Source organism: Sander lucioperca, chromosome 17 (assembly GCF_008315115.2).
Source record: "Sander lucioperca isolate FBNREF2018 chromosome 17, SLUC_FBN_1.2, whole genome shotgun sequence".
Classification (NCBI taxonomy): domain Eukaryota; kingdom Metazoa; phylum Chordata; class Actinopteri; order Perciformes; family Percidae; genus Sander; species Sander lucioperca.
The window spans coordinates 12,528,438-12,551,378 of NC_050189.1; the positions used below are offsets into that span (position 1 = coordinate 12,528,438).

The 22,941-nt window shown below is 38.0% G+C and overlaps 4 protein-coding genes and 1 long non-coding RNA gene across 6 annotated transcripts in view; 2 read left to right on the top strand and 3 right to left on the bottom strand.

Annotated features, from left to right (window-relative positions):
• Positions 1-16: 16 nt before the first annotated feature.
• LOC116052104 lies at positions 17-4,177 on the bottom strand. The gene is made up of 3 exons (XR_004105492.2): positions 4,040-4,177; positions 3,736-3,810; positions 17-247 (listed from the first exon to the last, which is right to left on the bottom strand). It is a non-coding gene; the product is annotated as an uncharacterized LOC116052104 (long non-coding RNA).
• Positions 3,157-6,738, top strand: LOC116052096 (butyrophilin subfamily 1 member A1-like). Of its 2 annotated transcripts, XM_031302611.2 has the most exons (6): positions 3,157-3,228; positions 3,711-3,821; positions 4,171-4,509; positions 5,511-5,792; positions 6,355-6,476; positions 6,581-6,738. In XM_031302611.2, exons 2-6 carry the CDS (start codon positions 3,743-3,745, stop codon positions 6,593-6,595), a joined length of 837 nt encoding a protein of 278 aa, XP_031158471.1. In that variant the 5' UTR covers positions 3,157-3,228; positions 3,711-3,742; the 3' UTR covers positions 6,596-6,738. The 2 variants fall into 2 exon arrangements, with proteins under 2 accessions (XP_031158471.1, XP_031158470.1); XM_031302610.2 differs by lacking the exons at positions 6,355-6,476; positions 6,581-6,738 and having other exon boundaries at positions 5,511-6,230.
• A 2-nt stretch (positions 6,739-6,740) lies between these two features.
• Positions 6,741-9,994, bottom strand: LOC116052101 (low affinity immunoglobulin gamma Fc region receptor II-like). Its single transcript, XM_035994247.1, has 4 exons — positions 9,964-9,994; positions 9,425-9,484; positions 8,477-8,794; positions 6,741-7,134 (listed from the first exon to the last, which is right to left on the bottom strand). Exons 1-4 carry the CDS (start codon positions 9,992-9,994, stop codon positions 6,767-6,769), a joined length of 777 nt encoding a protein of 258 aa, XP_035850140.1. The 3' UTR covers positions 6,741-6,766.
• A 2,216-nt stretch (positions 9,995-12,210) lies between these two features.
• Positions 12,211-18,007, bottom strand: LOC116052089 (low affinity immunoglobulin gamma Fc region receptor II-like). Its single transcript, XM_031302599.2, has 12 exons — positions 17,906-18,007; positions 16,701-16,760; positions 16,201-16,464; positions 15,872-16,120; positions 15,371-15,616; positions 15,155-15,214; positions 14,227-14,331; positions 13,485-13,562; positions 13,279-13,338; positions 13,052-13,126; positions 12,706-12,812; positions 12,211-12,349 (listed from the first exon to the last, which is right to left on the bottom strand). The coding sequence occupies exons 1-12, from the start codon at positions 17,934-17,936 to the stop codon at positions 12,323-12,325; spliced, it is 1,362 nt and encodes a 453-aa protein (XP_031158459.1). The 5' UTR covers positions 17,937-18,007; the 3' UTR covers positions 12,211-12,322.
• A 1,040-nt stretch (positions 18,008-19,047) lies between these two features.
• LOC116052099 (myelin-oligodendrocyte glycoprotein-like) overlaps positions 19,048-22,941 on the top strand; it is a 4,011-nt gene continuing 117 nt past the window's right edge. Inside the window, exons 1-4 of the mRNA XM_035994248.1 lie at positions 19,048-19,428; positions 19,764-19,881; positions 21,663-22,004; positions 22,892-22,927. Of these exons, the coding sequence (XP_035850141.1) occupies positions 19,770-19,881; positions 21,663-22,004; positions 22,892-22,927 (490 nt within the window). The 5' untranslated portion in view covers positions 19,048-19,428; positions 19,764-19,769. The remainder of the gene's footprint in view (positions 19,429-19,763; positions 19,882-21,662; positions 22,005-22,891; positions 22,928-22,941) is intronic.

The following is a 22,941-nucleotide window of genomic DNA, read 5'->3' on the forward strand; positions in this document are numbered from 1 at the left end:
TTAAGTAACAATAATTGTATATAATATGTTTTAAGTATTATATTGATATCAACAAGCATGTATTTCACAACATTAGGATCATGTCTCATATGCAGCACATCCCATTATCTCTCCAGAAGCTGATGAAGAGCCTGATTTTACCCCTGAACCTTCCCCTGAACCTTCCCCTCATCATGGCCCTCAGCTCTCGCTGCTGCTCTGCGTCGGTGTCGCTGTTTTCATTGCTCTGCTGCCATTGGTGGGAGTACTGCGATGTGGGGAACGTCAAACAATTACCACAAGTACGAAAAATAGAAGTAAAGACAAGACGAAGTGTGATAAAATTGGGGTCTTCATTGTAAAATGAAGATGAATAAATACAGTCGTGTTCTGCATGTAACTTAAATGCAGCATAAATGCCGATGGCCATTATACTGCTTCCTCATTTTGTTTTCGTGGTTTTTATTTTATTCAAATAGATACCACAATCCCTCCTTCCTCCAGCTGTTAAAACAGTTAAATATGTTAGAGAGTCCAAGGTCTCAAGAACCACAAACAAAACATTGTGTTCAAAACCAGTGTTAGCAATTAGCATCATGTGCATCCATTTACTGATTTATTATTTAAAGGACTACATTTATAGTGTATGTAAATGAGCTCATTTGCTTTGGAAGCAAATTAATTTATCATGTGCAAGGTTTTAGTTTTTATAAACAAATGTTTGCCTGTATAACTTCCTGCTACTTAAGTGTAGTGTTGTATTTTTATTGTTTCAGTGGCAACATATACTGTGGTCAGAACCCAGGAGGGAGAAAGGTAATCAACTGACACTGAGAAACACAGAATAAATGCCACGTTAAAAAAACGCATGTAAGAAGATGAAATAAAAATATACCGTATACAATATAAAGTGAGCAGCAGTGAAAACGAAAACGCTGAGAGCCAGTAAATTACTAATATGACTTGTATAGTATATCAGAATCAGAAATTATTTATGCAGTAGACAGCTACATAGACCAGTTTGTTTGAAATTGTTTGGTTTGTTAATTTTCAAACTATACTAAACCGTTTCTGTTTCAGGAGCTTTAGGCTTTAGTGATAGTTAGAACTTCTTCTGACACATCTCAAAATGTGAAATAAAGTAAAACCACACAAGAGACCCACAGAGAGAAACAGGTAGATGGGCCCCTCAGCTTACTGTGTAGCAGCTCTGGTGGTGGCTAATCTTTACAGTCATAGACCAACATGAAAATACTACGTGACAATGCATGTGTTTGTATTAAGTGAACTTGCAGCCTTGTGTGTTGTGTGGGTAAGTAAATAGATGGACAATATTTTATAAATAAAGTGGTCAGTGATCAGAAGAAAGTAAATTTAAACCCTTATTCTCTCAGATACAATGGATGTCTGTTCTTGGCTGTTTTCCAGGTTACTGACAGCAGAGACACCTGACTGAAGAAGGGAGGAGCTTTGGTGTTACTCTAAACCAGGGATCTTCAACAGGGGGTCCGGGACCCCTAGGGGGTCCTCAGAGTAAATGTAAGGGGGCCTCCAAATTATTGTTAATTTTATTGGCATGGTTTTATGTCGGTTAGCCTAATAGCTGGTTTGATTTGTATTGAGAGATGATTTTATGGAAAGTACCCCATGCCAATCTCTAGGTATGGTGAAGGGTATGTGATGATGTGGGGCTATTTTAATTCCAAAGGCCAAGGGAACTTTATCATGATGCATAGCATCATGGATCCATGAAATAACTGGCCTTTAAAAATAAAAATCTGCCTGCCTCTATGGGAATTTAACATAGGGGTGTACTCACTTTTGTTGCCAGCGGTTTAGACATTAATGTCTGTGTGTTGAGTTATTTTGAGGGGACAGCACATTTACACTGTTATACAAGCTGCACACTTAGTACTTTACATTGTAGCAATGTGTAATTGCTTCAGTGTTGTCCCATTAAAAGATATAATGAAATATTTACTAAAATATGAGGGGTGTACTCACTTTTGTGAGATACTGTATGTAGTAGGGGGTCCCTGATCCATGTCTCTTTCAGTTAGGGGGTCCTTGGCTTTAAATACATTGAAAACCCCTGCTGTAAACAAACAATTTCAAAATGTTGTGCATTTAAGAGCGTCAGTTTGGGAGTTTTGTACATTCATTACAAAAGACTATGAAATGTTTTTGTGCTTAAAAGAAATATATTGGAAAACAGCTATAGCTTTTGCATACACTCTAGATATCACACTGGTTATGTTTAGTATATTTGTGAAGAGAGTACATGTTTTGATTGTTAATTAATGACAATGTTTGACTTGTTATGAAAATGTATCATCATCGTCGCTGCCATCATCTGAGATCTTCAGTTAGCATCAATGTCTATTTTAAGAGGCAACAGTCAGTTACAGCTAAACCACATTGTTCCATCTGCTCTTTCTGTTTACAAGAACAGAGCTGCTGCAGATTTTAATATGCTCACTGTGGTCACACTGCGTGACAAATGTCACTGTAATATGGACCTTAATGTTGTCAGCATTCATTTTGTAAACCATCAACATCAACAAATTGCAACTAATAATGTAACAATATTGTACAAATGCTGCATTTGTGCACTATAACAAATACAATTAAAACAAGGCAGACAATGATCGAAGCTTTTCAAATTAAAACAATTGTGAACTTTCTGACTGTGCAAGCTCATTAAGACAGGCAGGTTTTTGTCATGATGCTTGGGTCTTTTTTCTTCATGCTTTCAGTTCCAATGTGTACATTTTAAGGAATAATCTCTGAAAATGTAAAACCTTATCCCAACTACTTTTAAACTGTGAAACCCCTTAAAATGTACAACATAACAATACAGTTAACTATACCAGAATAGACAAATGAATGGGCTTATGTAAATAATGTTTTAATTGTTTATCTCCACAGTTTGAAGTCCTGAGTTCCTTATTTTATTTAGAGCTAATCTAACCTTCCCTCGCAATTATTATAATTATTTATGAATTATAATAGTTTGTTTTTTAAACAATCCAATAAAATGTATCAAATAGTATTAAAGTCACCTCAAAACTTTTACCTTAATTAAAAATGGTGGAGAAAAAGGGATGCAGACAACTTCCTCTTGCTCGTCTGAAATTCAGCACAGCATGAAAGATTGTATGGAAATATTTAGTGATACACTAGCTTAGGTGGAGTCTACACCTAAGCTGTCTACACCTAAGCTGAAGGACTCTTTTTGAACTACAACAGGTATGTTGTACTAACTTATAGCACCCAGAACTCAGCTATAGTAGATGTGCATCTTTCTATAACTGATCTAAACATATATTCTTACAATATTCTGCAGGTTATTTAAAAGCTTGTCACTGAACTGTAAACTGCTGTTGCTTATTACTGTTTGAGTCTACTGTTACGCATGAAAGAGACATGCAGAGAGTTGGTAATTAGTCATTTAATGATGGATATATTTTTGCATTATTTTCCAAAATGAAGTTTCTTTAACTTGTTCTCGACAATGTTTTCATTGTTCCACAAAAGGGAATACTGTAGTTGTAAACACTGCAGATCTCTAAAGCTGCACATTGCATTGAAAGTTAAACCTGAACATTACACATTCTTTTATCTTATTTTCTGAATGTGAAGTAAGGCTGAGTGACGTTTAATATTTCATCACTTTGTGATTCACACTTTTTTATTCCTATTTTAAAAAATACATTTTAAAAATGATTTAGTTTTCAGAAGCCCAGGATGTCTCACCTGAAAGATGGACCATGTCTTAAATCTTCACATAGTTCTTTTACTAGTGGTGTTTGTCCTCCTTCTCTCAGCACCCTATTGTGAAGGTAACATGTACACAAACACACTAGTAACAGCTAAATGAATGCAAAACTACATGTAATAATTTCAGTTTAAAATGTAACATGAGCTGAAACATACTGTAATTTTACAATTCTGTGAGGAAAGAAAGCACAAGCTACCTGATACTTGTATGAACACACTTTAACTGATGAACTGGCACATGCAAATTTTAACAGTAATCTTTAACGGCACATCTACCCACCTGTTACTAAGCGGCAGTCTAACGTCCAAGGCCACTCAGCTTTTAGAGCTCCTCAGAAAGGATTTTAGTCACAGAAATTGCAAAAAACACAACACATTGCTTGAGTTAAAACAGATTGGTATCTTCCTTAGGTCTGGTGCATGTAGTTGGTCCGTCTCAGCCAATAATGGCAACAGTTGGTGATGAAGTCATTTTACCGTGCCAGCTGGAACCTGCCACAAAAGCTTCAGGCTTGACCGTAGAGTGGGCGAGACCTGACCTGAACCCAAGATTTGTTTACGTGTGGCGTGACGGCGTGGAACTGGAAAGTAAAACACATCCGTCATACAAAAGAAGAACTAAAGTGTTCCCTGACGAACAGAAGCTCGGAGACGTTTCCCTGAATCTCTCCAAAGTGAAATTTTCTGATGGGGGAACATATAAATGCTTCATTCCAGGACATGGTGACGCGTTAATTCAGCTTGTTGTTGGTAGGAACATGTTTTATATTCATCCATCAAATTATCAAAGGTATCTGTTTTTGCTTTAATTCTTGCAGTACTAGTAAGATATATTTAAGTGTCTCAATGAAATGAGTCTTTATATACAGGTGGAATACTACCTTAAATTGAATCTGAGCCTGTAAAGTGAGGGAGACAAAAAAAAGTGCTGTAACACAGCATGAATCAGATAACAGGAAAATTATTTCTGATGTAAAAGCATTTGCAAATGCAGCTGTCTGTTTTGAGTTCAATAAGCATATGTTTGAATGTGCATCAATGACTATGTTTACATGCACATGTTTACATTACATTACGTTTTTCTGCCCTTATTCCAAAAAAGACAATATTCCATGGCATATTAGATGGCTAATGAAAATTAATATTCAAATAATATTCCTTTTTACATGCAGCCGTAAAAACAAGGTTTTTCCACTGGTGGTGGACGTGCAAACACAGCCTCTCTTGATTCCTTCAACCAGCTTCTTGAAAAGGTCGGCGTTGTGTCATTTGAGCCTATTCAAAAACCTGTTGATATCCAAGTCTTTCATAATGTTTAAATGTAACTGTGTTTCACCTTTTTTTCTTTTAGCCATGCATCTGTACCGTAGCCTTGCAGAGTGTTGGCTGGTTGGTTTGTGTACAACAACCATATAAATGCACAGAGCTGACCATAAGCTGTAAACAGGCAAGGGGCCACAAACTGTTACAAACTGTAGCAAACTGCAGTAAAAACCCTGATTGAGACGCATATTCTAAATGCACTGTATGCATGTCAAAAAAATCCTTGATAACTTGAAACTCGAATAATACCAGCATAGCCCACGTCTTAATCGGAAAATGTTAAATTCAGAAAAAGGCTTAATACGACATATCCAAACATAATATGCTGTGATAATAGTGGTATATTTGTGTGCATATAAAGGTAGTCAATAATTCTGTATGTACGTATGCTTGTTCCATTTGATTTTTTTCCTCTCTTTATTTTTAAGGTGCTGTTAACTCACCTTTCATAGTGAGTATTAACATATCCTCCAGTGGAGTTGTTCTACAGTGTGAGTCTGAAGGCTGGTATCCAGAGCCTGAGGTGCTGTGGCTGGACGGTGAGGGAAACCTCCTCTCTGCTGGACCTACAGAGACAGTCAGAGGTCCTGATGATCTCTATACTGTCAGCAGCAGAGTGACTGTGGAGAAGAGACACAGCAACAGCTTCACCTGTAGAGTCCAGCAGAAGAACATCAACCAGACCAGAGAAACACATATTCACATTGCAGGTTCAAATATGAAAGGGCTGAAGCCCCCACTACCAACCCCCCTTACAGAAAAAAAACAAACATTTAGCTATACTTACATCTTTACGAGTCGTGGGTCTGTAAATGTAAAGTTTGTCCTTAGGTTGGTGCTAGAGGAAAGTATTAAGAGAAATTACTGTGCTCAAAGAGGGTGGCTCATTCATTACAATGTAAGTTGCTCACTGGCAGCCATTTACAAGAAAATTAATCAGGCTTTCTCGAGCATATTCCGATAATAAAAAAGGACTTGAATTCTAACAGGCCGAAGTTGGTGCAAAGCTCTGCCCTGTACCTTAGGGGACTGGTTCGTCCTAATTGGGGCATAAACATGCTCAATACATTTCATGGCAGTCTGCCTATTAGGTTATGAGATATAACACCAGATGGTGACTAAAGAGAAAATGTCAAAGGGTCACCAAAGTCACTGAGATTTATCCTCCTCTTTTTCTTTTTTTATTTAATGAAATGCTCACTTTAATAGTTTGAAAGAACTAATGTGCAGTTTGACATAAGTGACGATTGGTTCTGTGTTTTATCATTTCAGCTGATTTCTTCACGGTGCCACCAAGTTCATCTGTTCGTGTCAACATTGGTATTATTGCTTTGATTATTTTCATTTTGTGTAGTCTGGCAGTTGCCTTTGCTTGGTGGAAATGGAAAACATCAGTAAGTCGTTAATCCATTTATTTCACATTTGCAACCCTGCATTTTTTCATGAACTATAACTTTTAACTGAAATGTCTTTCCCTTTCTTTCCTGTGTGCACACAGAGACAAACCCTGTAACTCAAGTCTGCGATGGCACAGTCAGGGGAAAGAAGCAATGAAGGACATGAATAGTTTGTTAGTTACTAAAAAAAATGTAGAGGTCATTGTTAAAGCAAGAACTACATTGAGGTACTTGGCCTTCCTGTGATTGTGACTTATCATCGCTTACAAAAAGGCCATACGTTTAATTCAAACAGGTGTAGATATGCTGTGGTTATTCTGCAGAGGCTTTTTCATGGTTAAATGTAAACACACAGTCACAGATATTATATTGTAGACACTCAAGTTTGAATAAAAACTACCCTGTATAGACTGTGTGCTGTCTGTACTTTCTGCTGATTCTCCAACTCCAGAGATGTTACACTTGTAGAGTCCTTCATGAGACTTGTAGACACTGTGGATGGTTATGGTACCCGCAGAGCTGCTCCCAATGAAGAGGCCATCTTTAGAGAAGACAGCTGGAAGGTTGGTGGACGACGTATTGTTCCTGCAGCGCAGAGTCACAGCGTCTCCCTCCATCACAGGAAGAGCAGGACTCTCCAGGATCACTGAACCAGCTGAACAACAAGACTTTTATAAATGTTAAGTTAACTTGACAGTTTTGCTGTATGCATAAATAAGGAAAACTAAACACATTTTGTACAAGTACATGAAGAATACCAGTCACACATAAAGATAGTTGACAGATTATTATAAAACCCAATATAAGTGTAACGTCAGTGCTCTTTGGCATAGACTTGAAGTGTCTGGAGTCAACAGGAAGGATGAACACCATTATTGCAAAAGATATCATCCCCCTTTGGTGTTTTGATGATGGGAGTGGAGAGCGCCGTCTAATATGTCGCTCCAAAACCAAGTTATGATTTTACTTCAATCTGTTTCCAATTTGTACAAATAATCTGCTATTGTAAAACACAATTCAAATGTTTTCTTACAGGAGGGCAGTTATATAGATGAAATTGCACAGAGAGGGATCACCAACTGTAGTCAAAGGTGTGTCCGTGTTTGTGACTGTGCAAAATATAAAATAAAAATTGGCATCCCAGTTTTACCGGTCATATTTAGGCTGTACCGGACTTTCTTATTAACCATGCTGCCCTGTGGACCGCCAGCACAGCCAGGAGCCGCTGCTCTCGAACACGGTGCAGCCGAGAGCTGCGACTGCTGTTTGTCCGCACGGCAGGCTGCGCTGCCTTGATGGCATCAGTATTAAGTTAAGACAGTTTCATAACGTATGATAGTCACGTTAAATAGTAGTCCAATTCTATGTTTTGGTACAGTTGGTTTTGGGGTGGTGATGGCGCAGTGGACATGATACATGCCTTTGGTGTGGGAGCCCTGGGTTCGATTCCCACTGCGATACATCAACCAATGTGTACCTGAGCAAGGTACTTAAACCCTAGTTGCTCCGGAGGCGTGCGACCTCTGACATATATAGCAATTATAAGTCGCTTTGGATAAAAGCGTCAGCTAAATGACATGTAATGTAATGTAACACATGATGCAAACCGTATGAAAAGCGTTACCACAGTTTTGACTGCTTTTGTCGGCATTTCCCTGTTTCCCCATTATTGTTCAATAGAATGTATTCCAAAATTGAAAACATTACACTTCATAACATTTTGTATTTATACGTAATTACGTAAAATTACGATTATATTGTGCAAATTAGCTACAACAGGTTTCGGTACTGCGGACTTGGGGGACGATTGTTGTGGAGGTTGTGCGCATAAGTTAGAAAAATAGTGATGAAGACGCCCGGACACGTTTGCGACATGCTTATTGTTGCCATGATAACCATTTTTTCTGTCTCACTCAAATATGGTATGTGCCAAATTTGGTATTGATTCAATAAAATTGAATATAAATCAATATATTTGTCGCATAAAGTAAACCTACCAGTGACAGTGATGTTGACAGTGTTGCTTCTCTCTCCTCCTTCAGCTTCACACCAGTATTCTCCGCTGTCTGTTTCAAAGGCACTGGAAATGGTGCAGGTCACCGTTGAGGTCACTGTGCTATTAGAACACGTTGGGATGTATCCCTTGATGTTCCTCACCCCTCTCCATTTAGCTGAGCCGGTAAACCCCTCACAGGTAAAAGAGAACGACTCATATTCAAAGAACTGCAGTCTGGTGGGAATGATTGAAAGAAAAGCTGCATCTGAGACAGTGAAGAACAATAGAAAATAAATAAATAAAAAAACACTTTTCAATATTTATACAATGTATTAAAGAAAAGGCACATCCACAAAAAAAAAATTAAAAAGACAAACAAATCCAAACTATAGGTATGTAATGCTATAAGACCAATTGTTTTCAGCTGGGAGAGTTATTTTCTTAGAACCAAATAATTGGTAATTGGAAGGGACTAAAATATAAAGATTTTTTTTTCCTCTGACTTTTCCCACCTTTAAATGTCTTGCTTACTCTTGTTTTTTTTTTTTGTTTTTTTTTTTAACCTTTATTTAGGTTCACTGAGAGGCAGCCTCTCTTTTACAGGAACGCCCTGATCACATTCACACAGTTACACATTCATACCTGGAAGCTGCCCAGTACAACCACAGTCTGATCTGCTGGCCACTGATCAGCTCCACTGGAGCGGTTGGGGTTAAGGGCCTTGCTCAAGGGCACCTCAGTGGTGGTAATGAGGGAGGAACAAGCGCTGTTCTTTCACTTTCCCCACCCAGATTTTATCCTGTCAGTCTGGGGATTGAACCGACGACCTGCCGGTTACAAGCTCGCATCTCTAACCTTTAGGCCACCACTGCCCTGTTAAAGAAAATAATAATTGTCATTGTATTTTTTCAGAAAATGGGTTACAAATGTTTAACTATTTGCCACTTACCGCCTTTCTCAGCATAACTGTGGTGACCATGTGCAGCCAGCAGCAGCAACACATTCAACACTGGAGGGACAGAGAAAGAGAACTGTTTATGCTTTGTTTTATGAAATAAAATTCTAATTAATATAATTCTAATTATGATATAATGAGATATAAAGAGAGGTATAAAGAGGTAAAAGGATTTGAGATGCTCTTGGATATTGATAGAGGTTATAAAATGGCTGAAACGTCTGCGGAAGCCTAAAACCTTAATGTAATTTCATCAATTCATATAATCTCAAATGTCTAAAAAATGTCTTCACTTAAATGAAATAGTTAATTATTCAGATGTGAATCAGGACAACAAACAATCAAGTGAAAGTTACTTTCTACTCTAACTGAGCAAGAGGTTTCTCCAGGATGTACTATCTACTCTCTACTTACTGCTACTAACTTTTGTTTCGATTTATCACATTCATTTGAAAAATTATTTTAATTGTGTCCCATTCTGTGCGGTTTTCTGATATATAAAAAATGAACTGACGGAAAAGAAGACTACTTACACAGTCTGATGCAGAGAGATGTGACCTCCATGATGCCTTTCTGCCGACTGAGCGTCAGACGGAAATACAGAAAAATACAATGTAGGTCACGACCTCTTCCTGTGTCGTTTCTTCTACTGTTCTTGTAATGACAGGTTTGAGCTATCAGCTATAAGGCTGTCCGAGGGCCGATCGTCGGTTTAAGGCAGGACTGCTGTATAATTCTGTGATATGTGATATATATCCCCTGCAGAGTGGTTGAACAGCCTGCAGATAATGTAAAGTGATAACAAAAGCAGCCAAAAGCCCGTCAAGCTAGCTGGCTTGCTAAGCTAGCTGGCTTGCTAAGCTAGCTAGCTGGACACACCTAGGCTGACATGAAGTTACCTTTTTCTCTGTCCCCTGCTTATAGGTCGACAGTGGAAATTCAGAAATTTAGAAGATGAAATTGACACAAAATCACAACAGTTGACATTTTTAGTGTTTGGGGCAGAGTCAAAGCTTAAGTTGAAGTTCAAGTTGAACCCAGCCTTCAAAGTTGAACCCAGAGTTGAAATAGAAGCGAAATTGCAATTGAAAATGTTAGTGTTTGTTGTTTGGAGCCAAGAAATGAAGCCACACACACATTCATTACACACACACCTGAGTGACGTACCTCAGGGCATTCAAGCTACGGTTCGATCCCACGTCTCCACGTCAACGGTCGGAGTCATTCACCACTGGACCATCTTCAGGGCCGATTAACACTAACAATCAGAGGGAGAATGAAGTTCAGGCTGAAGCTGCAGAAACTTCACCTTCATCAACCTGCAAAGAAACACAGTTTACAGTCTTGGATAAATATCATCTTCTCTATTTGCTGCTGTCCTGACCGTGTTGTGCTCAGAAAGGGCTAATTTCCTTCTAAACCAGGATTACAGCAACAAGTAATTCAGTACTCAGTGAAACTGTAACAAACAGATTTAAATTTAGAAAGACACAACATGAAATGTGCAGCCCATTACTACTACTGTACTAATGCTTATATCGCCAGTGAACACATTTGGCTGTAACGTACCATCTTACATGAGAACAATAAAATAAAAAAGCTAAAGTAAGTTAATTGACTTAAAGCCATGCAGCTAACGTTAGCATGCACAACATGCCTAGAGTAGCAATTTAAGCTAGATTTAGTTAGCTACCTTATTTTCTTACAAAAACGACTCTCTAAACATTAAAAAACATGGCCCCACTAAATGAGAATAAACTAAACTGAAATGCATACTGTGCTTTTCTCAGCTGCAAACACAGCAAAAGAACAGTCTTGGATAAATATTAGCTTCTCTGTCTGGACTGCCTCGTGCTCAGACCGAGCTAATGTTAACGTTACATCTCTTTAGAGGAAGAATTTGCGCCAGTTGCTAACATAACAACGTGGAGACGTCTCCAAAAAAACTATCTTATCTTATCTGATCTTACAACTTTCACCGTAATTAAAAATGGATTCAAGTGTATTTCAATTGTAAAAAATAAAATCATATTGTCAATACAAGCATCCAGGAGGCCACTTTTGCTCTTTTGCATTTACTTTTGCTTGTGTGGACCACAACAAATGACTTACAGTGCAGATAATTTAACTTTACCGATACATCCATGTGTTTTGATAAAACATTATTCCAATATCATATCTATAATATATAATATATCATATTACCACTCTTTAATATTATACCAATTTTTTCATTGACTTTCACTTCATTGAGAACCTGCACCATAACGAGTGTATTTAAAAGCAGCAGTGGTAGCTTTAGTACAGCAAGGTGGTTCAACTGTAAACTGGTACGATACGTCATTTTGGAGATGCCTTTAATTGTTTATAGTATCACATTCTGCAAACAAGCATCATAAACTCACAGGTTCCCTGTAGATTAATTTGTAAAAAGATACTTTAGTAATACACAACACACCTCAGATATTAACATTACCATACATAACATTATAAGATAAAGTACAAACATTATTTTGAAGAGACAGGTGATGCTTTTTGTAATGCAGTCTATTGTTCCACATAGCTTAGTTTTCAAAGACTTTATGTTTTTCATTTCTTTACTGAATTTATTATTAAAAGTTGACACTATTGTTGCTTTGCTTTAAGTTTTACAAATAGTGCCAGATACAAAGTACAAATACAATACTGTCAAAATGTTTGATCTAGCAGAGAGATTACAACACAAAGAACAAATAGTACTCCTTACTGACCCCGTACTCAACGAAATATATGTTGTATACTAGAGAGAACCAACTGGACTACTAAATACAAAAAGTTAATTCAAGCAGTGTATTTGACGTCTCTAAACTTTCTTGTACATATAGCATGCTATAAGCAGTTCCTCCGTCTCCTTTAGCAAGGTGTTTCTTCCTCAGTGATCTGTAAGACACAGAAACCACAGAATTAAATGATGTTTACGCACAAGACAGTACATTAAAGAGTAACTAAACCCAGGCTATAGGCTAAAGTGTCTACAGGCTATAGTGGCCAAACAGTGGAATTCCAACTTCCGTGTCTGTCACGTGATGCCATGGCGAAAGAGACGTCTGTAAATCAGTGGATACATTTTTTCGAGCGTCACCCCATGAAATGACTCATTTCAGATAGTTGCTTTAATTTCACATTGAGCATCAAGTTACCGTCTCTGTCTTTCTTGGCCCATGTGTTGGCAATATAAAGGTCTGGCGAATTTGATTAAAAAAAATATAAAAAGCCAGTGTTACTGTCAGTCCTACCTCCTCGGTTGTCTGGATGAAATCATATTCGGACTCCTGATCTGTAAAAGGTGGGTCTGTTACTGCTGACGACGCTGCTGTCAATGTGAAGCTGAATACTCCTGGTTCTGGAAATATGGAAACAATTGAAATTGTCTTAGCCTTTGGTAAGATTTGTTCATCGTAGTAACCAACATTTTAAAACACTGACATTTTTTTGGTCATTAGCTCTGTCCCATTACTTGAATGTAACCCTAAGGAAAGGTGATGGTGTGTCAGTGTTGTCCAGAATAACCCATGTCACTGTTACAATAATGACCAGACCCAAACGGAATCTGTGGATAAATAATTAAAATAAAATAGTAACCATTTTGGAGACCTGGCGATGTATCATCGCCGGTAAAAGTGGAGTGAAAAGACAGAGGCAAAGGTTCATCCTCATCTGAAAAAAGAGACACAAAGTAAGACATATTGCATTAAACTGTAGCATGGTAAACCTTCAAATAAACACAGGTTGGTTTCGACCTAATGTCAGAATGTTACTTTGGTCCTGTGGAGGACTGCAGGCTGCAGGGGTTGAGAGGGCCCTCTTACCTTTTTCTGTCTGTGGTTCTTTGCTTCGGTTTGTGTGGAGGCTCAAATTATCAGCAGCATCTGCAGTGTCAAAACCATGACGAATTTAGTTGATGTGACTTTGTAAATAAAAGAGGTTCTCATACATTTCTGGTCACAACCTCAAAGTGACATCTATGCAGACGGATGAATAGTTGATCACTTTACCTCAAAGTGCATTTAATTACCTTTCTTTTTCTTCTTGTCTTTTTTGACGACAGCGTACAGGTCCTTGTTTGGATCACTCAACTTTACCTCCAATAAGACTGAAACATGAAGTACATTTATTATCACTATCACTATTACCACTCACTATTTTTGCAGAATTATTTTGTAGAATCATTTAAGTGAGGTAGGTAGGCAGACATACATATACAGGTAATCACAGAAAAAAATAGGCATGGCATCCAATATATGAACACACATAGACATACAGTACAGAAGGAGATGGGGGGAGGTGTCCCAAACACCATTGGGTATTCAGGAGTATGTAATAAGTGAGTTTTAATTTTCCTGTGTTATGGGTAACTTCTTCATAAATAACTTCCAATTAGGGGTGCCCTGATCCTGATCGAAGTCCTTTAATACCTGCAGATAGGCAGGTATTACAGCTGTAGCCCTCTAAATTCGGCCCACAATATTTTTCACAAGCTACTTGATCTAAATCTTGAGGGTCCTGGGAACTGCAAAAACACTCCACTACAGAGTGGTGCATCTTTGACCTCATAAACAATTTGTGTCAGAGTACAGACACCGGCTGCAGAGAGCCTGAACACCAACCCAACAACAGCCAAGTTTTATTGTGGCCTGTTGACAAGTTACTCACAAAATGAACATTAATTAACGACATCTGATATGTCCAGCATAACCCAGTCAATCAAAAGAATCACCAAACCTTTGTTTTGTAAGTATTAAGTATAATTGTAGTACCTAGCTGTTTCTTCCAGTAAAGTAGTCCAATCACCAACAGCTGCAGGAACAATACGACAGCGACAACAGTCCAAAGTAGGATGTAGTAATGGTGGGAAACCATCGCTTTGTCAGATAATGGAAAGATGACAAAAAGGACTTTCTTTAACAAAATGCTCTGGTTTTTGTCAGACAGTATATTCTGTACCATTTGATCTAATGTCAACATTTTAAATGTCTCGTGCATAATATAATACACATTTCCTTAAAACTGTTGCCTGACATATTCAGGGTTTAGAGCAGAGATCTTCAACAGGGGGTCCTCAGATTCTCTGCAGGGGGGCCTCCAAATTATTGTCAATTTTCATAATTCTTTTCAAAAATGAAAATGTCTTAACATAAAACCAACACATTATTAGCAAATATAAATCCCCATTGATGATAGGCTTACTGGCCTATAGGTAAGGTAGTCACTAAGGAAGCCATCCACAGATACAGTTCATCTCTAAGGATTCACTGTGTCACATGTATGTGTAACATTAAAAGATGATTCATAACATAATGTCGACAATCATTATTTTAATAGCTTCGTATTCCATGCACTAAAAAGGTATGTAAAAAGGCTTTAGGCCACCGTACATGTTATTGTAGGCCCAGTTTAATATGCAACTTCATTTTATACAATATATGTAGTACACGCTCCCTGCTCCAACTCTCTTTCAGTTAAGGGGTCCTTGGCTTAAAAAACATTGAAGGCCCCTGGTTTAGAGCTTTCACGATTAGTTGTTCAATGGATTTTTGCAGCCCTAGTTCAACCACGTCTAAAGACAAAATTGTTCATACCAGATTCTTGCCTGCCTGCTTATACCCTTTGGGTTTAGGTTGCCTGCTAACCTTTTGTCGAATACTATTATGATCAGAGACCTGGTAAACTTTAGTTTTACCTTACCTGTTCTGTCTGCGCGTTGTGAGTCCTCACTTTGTGTCACTGAGCCATCATACTTCTCTTCTAGAATTTAAAATACAGTTCTGTGAGTTCAGCGTTTGGCTGCGTTAGATGAATTTGTACTGACTCACCCACTTGTCTAGCAATGCTGTTAAGATGAGCAGCTAGCTAATACCATCAGTATAATCAGCCGGGGCTGCAGTAAAAATATACTCTCACCTCTGACAGTCAGCCTCCTCTCTGCTGATTCTCCAGCTCCAGAGATTCTGCACTTGTAGAGTCCTTCATCAGACTTGGAAACACTCTGGATGGTCATCTCTCCTGTAGAGCTGCTCCCAATGATGAGACCATCTTTATAGAAATCAGCTGTGAGGTCAGAGGGAGCTTCCTTCATTTGACACTGCAGAGTCACAGCTTCTCTCTCAGTCACAGGAAGAGCAGGACTCTCCATGATCACATTAGCACCTAACCAACAGCATACAAACATTTCATGTTAGATACTGGCACATACAGTATTTAGTGGTTTATGTTATTTTATATCTGCTTACCCTGTTCAGGTTGCCTATGCCATCATGCATTGAATGCACCAGTCTACCACATGGCTAACAATAGCCCACTGAATCATTGAACAATTTAGCAGTTTGTTCATGTGTGCAGTTAACTGATTGATATGTCTGAAAGGCTGAAAGTTATATATATATATTTCTTTTTTACATTTACCTTTGACAGCCAGCTGACTCTCTGGTGATTCTCCAGCTCCAGGGATGTTGCACTTGTAGTGGCCGTCATGAGACTTGAAAACACTTTCAATGGTCAGGTTTCCTGTAGGACTGCTCCTGATGAGGCGGCCATCTTTATAGAAATTGGTGATGAGACTGGAGAAGGAAGTCAACTTGGTTCTACAGCTCAGAGTTACAGCTTCTCCCTCCATCACAGGAAGAGCAGGACTCTCCAGAATCACAGAACCAGCTGAACAGCATTACAAAATGTTTAGAAGCAGAATAAATGCTAAACTTTAGTGTGATGATATCTACACACAATCAACCTACCAGTGACAGTGATGTTGACAGTGTTGCTTCTCTTTCCTCCTCCAGATTCACACCAGTATTCTCCGCTGTCTGATGGAAAGGCAAAGTCAATGGTGCAGGTCACTGTTGACGTTACTGTGTCATTTGAACATTTTGGAATGAATTCCTTGATGGTTCTCACTCTGCACCCAGCTGAGACATTAAACCCCTCACAGGTAAAATGGACAGACCCGTATTCAAAGAGCTGCAGTCTAGTTGGAACGATACGAAAAGCTGCGTCTGAAACTGAAAAATGGAGAACACAATTAAGGAAGAACTTAAAGAATCTACGGCTAAAGAAGACCTTGTCTATGCCATAGATGTATTATAAGAACTGGCTATGGCATTAAAGGCGGAGCCCCGTTTATTTCTATCAGAGTTGCTCAGTAGCGCATGAAGCGTTCATGGAACCAAAAATTACCCGGATGATCAGCGGGGTTAGGGTTTGGGGTTAGGGTTGGGAACAGGTAACTTCTACCTACCAGGTGTCTGAGGATAACCATGCTGAATATGGGCAACCAGCAACATCAACGCATTCATCACTAGAGACACAAAAGAGGAGAGATATGTGAAAAGATGCTTTTACTGTAGGTAGAATTAATCACTAAGTCATATAACATCGTTATCTTGTTCAAATGTTTTTACAGTTGCACAACACTTTAAATGCTAAATATAACTAGAGGAAAGTTCAGATATTTTAGAATACGTATGAATTTAATCAAATGCCTTAAAGTATTCACATTGGCATATAGCTTCCATAAAGGACATCGGGCTCAAAAATATAGACAATTGACAAGCTGTTGAAATACAGATGTTATTGTTGTAATCGATATCTTCATGGTTTGATTATAGGGATGGAGCTGATTTTGGTATTCGGCAGAGCACAAATAAGGGTTTAATAAATAATATATATTTCGTACAATAAATGAGGTGAGGGGTGAAAAGAAAATATAACTCATAACTGTGCCTGCTTGTGTGCCAGGAAGCATCAGGAACCTGCAAAACATATTACATTGCGCCACTATTTTGTTTTGATTGGAGTTTTTTACCTTAACTTGCTTAGGTAGTTTATTATGTTACATGTCTTTACTTGCACTATGTGAAGAGGAGTTTGTTTGAGCAGGAAGAGGAGATTAGCCTACGTAAGCTCTGTAGTTCACCTACACTTTGTGCTCACTGCTCAGTCAGTCTGTGTCACACGGTTGCGGATATCACATTGAAGAAATAGAGCGCTATTTATAGCTATACTTGCGACGTTGCTGTGCCACATTTACACATAAACCAATATAATTCATCATAGTTCATTAATATTCTATTATGTTTTATTGAAGAAAACTTATACTAACAAATCATATTCTAAAATAATAATTGTAATAAACACAAAACCAGGATTGTTACATCTATTTCTACACTTATTTGAATACAAATACAGATAATGTTGGTGCCTCCACAAATACACATCAAATACAAACACTAGGCTCTGTGCTCAAACCCAATTCATAAAGAGGAACTTCTTTAATTCCACATGTATAGATGGATCCAGACATCACAAAAATAGAGATATGTTAAACTTTTTTTAACATTTATCTCTAAAACGTTTATGTTGCTATCCTTTTAATTTCTATTTTGTGTACTGTTAATTGTAGAGCAACAAGAAATGGGGAAAACAGACAAATGTAGTACTCACACATTGGGATGCAGAAAGCTGTAACCTCCATGGTGTCTTGCTGCTGACTGTCTGAGCAACAGGCTGATACAAAGCTAAATACAGCATAATGCAGTTGAGAACTTCCTCTTCCTGTGCACACGACTTCTGGTGTAAAGCAGAATTTGGCTCTTGTTTTAAAAACACTTCGCTGAGGCAGATGTACTCTAGAACAATACATGATCTTAGATTTGCGCAAAAGGGGCACAACTACTACCTTGTAGTGTGCTTAATACTTCAGTTCCCTTTGAATTCAGTAGCACCCTGCAGCTAAATCAAATGGAGACATTTAACCAGCCAAGCAGTGGATAGTATATAAAATCCCAATCGTAGGCCTCCAGATGCATCAAAGTTTTTTAAGTTAGCTTCTAGGAGGGACTGATTTTCCCACCAAAATAACATTTTGCACTGGGAATAATTTGACAGATGATATAGTCACTTAAAAGTAAACTCATTCTCATGAACAGGTTCGTATGAAATCATACAAAAAGTTAGGCACAACAATTCGTATGATAACCTACAAAATTACGGGTCATGTGAAGACCGTTCACAACAGTTAAGTTTAACAGCATTTACAGTTAAATTAAGCTGACAAAAGGTGACTGTGACAGTACAGAGTACTGTCAGTACATTTATTTTACAAAGAGTGATTACAGCACATATCCATTCAATCCAATTCATTCAGTAGGTGTCAAGCTATCTCAGTCTGGACCAAAGTGGTGGGCAAACTTTGCCATCCTTAGAGCCTTGCTGCAAAAAAAGGAGTTCTGATTAGATGTTTCACACCAAAGTAAAGAGGGAGGAGAGATTTAAGGACCTAGAGTGCAACTTTGCATATAAGTAGGTCAAGTTTCTTCCTGGTTGAACTTTTGCTGAACTCCATTTATCTGAGATAGATGTGTGAACATAAATAAGAAGTATTTTGCTGCCCCCTGCAGACATTATATCTGCCTCTCAGGTTGCCAAAACTACACAGAAACTGCCGCCATTGCTCCTGTTTCATTGACTTCAGATGTGTTTGCTGCTGTAGTATTTTATACAGTAATTATGGTGATAAGTTACCTGGCAACTGGATCAAAGTTCAGCCCCTTATTTATATGTAACATATTAACTAAGAGACACTGAATGCAGGTTTGAAATCAGCTAAAGGCTACAGCACAGAGCTAGTGTGATTATTCAAAACTTACTGGTTTGACAGGTGAATTTAGCAGATTGAAATGTTCTTGGTAGTGGGAAGTCAGTTGTAATTATGCAGTGATTATTTCTAGAGAATATTCAACTGCTGCCGCCAAAGAAACAGCATTGTTTTAGAGGCGTTTCCATCCGAAGACAATTATATCTGAGCACTGGGAACTATTAATACGTCAACCTTTGTATTACTACAGGTAGAGTAGGATTTATTAGGCTGAGCAGAGGGCAGCACAGTAGTTGAGACTGAGCAGTTGTTTGTTTGATATAAGGACTTTGATCGTGTGCAGCTCGCTGACTGACAAAGCACGCAAAAGGTAAGACATTCTTTTTAAATTAAACTCTTTTTGCTTTGAATTGATTTTCAATTTAGAGGAACTTGTAACTTTTTTGATATGAAAGCAAGTTTGTCCGGGCAGGCAGACTCATGCACTCAAAATTGTCCAGAAAAACTCTTATAAACAATGGCTTCTTATCTTCAAAGGAATTAAATAAATAATAGCTGTATAGGAAATACAGAACGGACCTAATCTCAGACTGTTTAAAAAGATATCTACATTTGATATTAGATGTTTATTTAGCCAGAATCTAAAAAAAAAAATTCCACATGATATTTTTGTGAATTTATTTTGTGGTTTATTTCAATTCCCAGCTCTGCATGATGCCTCACCAGACGGACAGATTGTCCTATAAATCTCCACCCATTGTTCGCAGCACTTTGATTCTCCATTACGCTGTTGCCCTTCTTCTCCTGACACACTCGAATGAAGGTAACGTACACATAAACATGGTTATGAAAGGACATTATTTTGGAATTGAGATGGAATACTCTGCACTACCTGCATGTACTAAATATGGTCGTCAAACCATTAGAATCACCTCTCAATTAAATGTAGTCCAAAACTGCCAGTAACTACGACCTCAGTAATAAACGTACAGCGTCATCAAAAACTGAAGATTAGATTGATTTATAAATGTAAAAAAAAGACAGAAAAAGTCATACAAAAAATAATATTACACAAAATAGAAAACATAGAGATAGATAACAACACTTGATAATAAAAGGAATTGACATGTCCGAAGAGGACACTTTATTATTAAATTGTTGTTCCAAAAATACTTATTCAGAGGCCATTTGGATGTTAATTAATACCAAAACTGCCTTTTCTTTTTGAACAGACTATTACTTTCATTGTTGTAAATCAAATCCTTATTGTTGTTTATGTCATTAAATATTGAATGCTTCAATACTTCAAACCCACCAGATTACTGGCTGTTTTCAAATTATTATTCACACGTTAAAGACATGCTGTTGAGTGTTCTGTATTGTACTGTAAGCCAGTGACATGGAATTAACTTATGAACTTGTTGGCAATGATAGTTTCTATCAGGTCTGTGGCGTTGTTAGTTTGGGTTTTAGTTTTTAATGATTTTTTTGGATACAACAAGTGCCTGAAATGGGCCAGTACTCACCACTAGTACCAGCACTTCTAATAGTCCACACTTCAGTACCCTTACTTACTAATTATTATTAATAGTATTATTAATAGGCTGATATTCATACCAAAATAGGCTATATGTCATGGTTTATTGGGAAGAAGGCACTGGATACAACATTGCCTTTCTAGGGGCCGATACTTTGTGCCCACCAGATCACTGGCTGCGTCTTCCTAGGATTTACATTACAGATATGTTGTTGTGCTGCTCAGTACTGTGCACCATGCTCTGGGTGTAACTGGTGCACAATGTTACCATTTCAGTGGCACAGACAGACATTTGTCAGAAGCCAAAGTGTCCGCCACACACTCCCTGTGCAGATAAACTCAGTGGTCAAAGTGAAAGTGAAAATCTTTCTTGTTTGTTTGACTGATATGGTTTATTTGACTTTAGGAGATCAGTTACATAACGCGGTGATAATGGATAATGTCTGAGGTTATAGTGAGAGTTTATCATTAACTCGTGCCTGTGTGTTGCTGTGTCTGTTTTTAACCATGGCTTGGGGGATTGCAATCTCAGCGTGTTGGCCGCTTGGTCCACCACTTCACTTACTTGCTTATGCCTAACACCTCCTGAAGTATAGGCCGTCAATAAGGGATCTCCAGAGTTGTACAAATAGTAATGCACTGTAATTTGTATGTAATCAACAAATGTGTTACTGTATTCACCACATTGACCGATGCTGTGTATAAATGAGTACTATACTATACTACTTTACTACTATACTACAAATTGAGTAATATTTAAGGGGACCAGTGTTTTAACCCAAACCACAAAGTTTAATATTTATTATCATTACTAGTCTTTTTGATGTCTAAACATAACTGTCGTCACTCTATGACGGTCACCTTTTATCGGCTAAACTCAACTGTAACAGCCACTATGCTGTCATGTGACCGTTAATTTCATAAGATATATAGGTTTTTATTCAATATCATTTGAACCCAGTTAATGAGAATATGTTGACCTTCTTAACATCATCAACATGTTAGCAGTTGTAACCACAGTAAGAATTGTAAAAAAAAAATAAAAACATTGGATGTTTCTTCCTCAGGTCAGTCTCAGGTGATTGGTCAATCTCAGTCAATAGTGGCATTGGTCGGCAATGACATCACTTTGCCATGCCCTGTGAAACCTGCCACGGATACCGTTAACGAGATGCTGGAGTGGTCGAGACCTGACCTGAACCCCAGATTTGTCCATGTGAGGCACTCCGGTGACGACCGACTGGTTGATCAGAATCCTTCCTACAAGGAAAGAACATCAGTGTCCATCGACGGCCTGAAACAGGGGGATGCTTCACTGACACTCTCCAAAGTGAAACTCTCTGATGAAGGAACATACATATGCTTCATTCCATGGTTGAATACAGAATCCAGTGTTCAGCTTGTTGTTGGTAAGTGAACCTACTTGTTGATGGAGTATCCTTAATTTAGAATTATACATTCAGTTGAAGAAACTGAGGATAATAAAGTACAAAGACAAAAAGAAAAAAAAAACAATAACCAAAGTTAAATTGTTTGTTAAAGACAACTTTTACATTATTCCCAAAAGAGGAAAGAGACCAACAAAGTTAGCCCCCGCAGGACAACACAAAACAAATTGAGTCCATATAGAGTCTGTATTAGTCTCAGTCCATCCAGTCCACACAATAAACCAAGATAATTCCTTATGGCAAAAATCTTGGGAACATGGATGTGCAATGTTAACCCAAACAAACCAATCACAGAAGGAATTAGGATCTCATGAACCTCTAGGTAGGGCTTTAATTGTATGCAAAACATGTACACTGTAAACCTACTTAGCTTAACTAGCCCACTTTACCAGTATTCACCCTACAGTCTTTAACAGCATTTTTTTTCCATTTCAAATCAACACAACATACATACATACAGCCAGCAACGGCACAGATTCAAACACATTGCTTTTATTGCAATGAACAACCTTTCATAAGGGTTTTAGTAGCCTTAGGTTTAAGATTACGTCACTTTTAATATGATATTGGCAGTGTGGGTGCTTTTTGGAAAATTAGGCAAAGGCAAATATTGGAAAATAACAAAATGTCAAATAAATACGAAAAGCTGCTTCTGTGGAGAGTGTATCAGATATTAATTAACTTAGATTGACCCTAAACATTTTAGTATCGGTAAGGTTTTGCCCACTCAGATGGTACTGATATCTGGTCTGGCCTTTGGACTAAGAGGGCAAAGCTGCTCTTTTTGTGTCCTTGCAGTCAATATAAATAACTGTATAATAAACTCATCTGGCTTTTCCCTTGCTCAGTATCATCCCCTGTCATCGAGATAACCAAAGTCAGCAGTGGCGTGCTACAG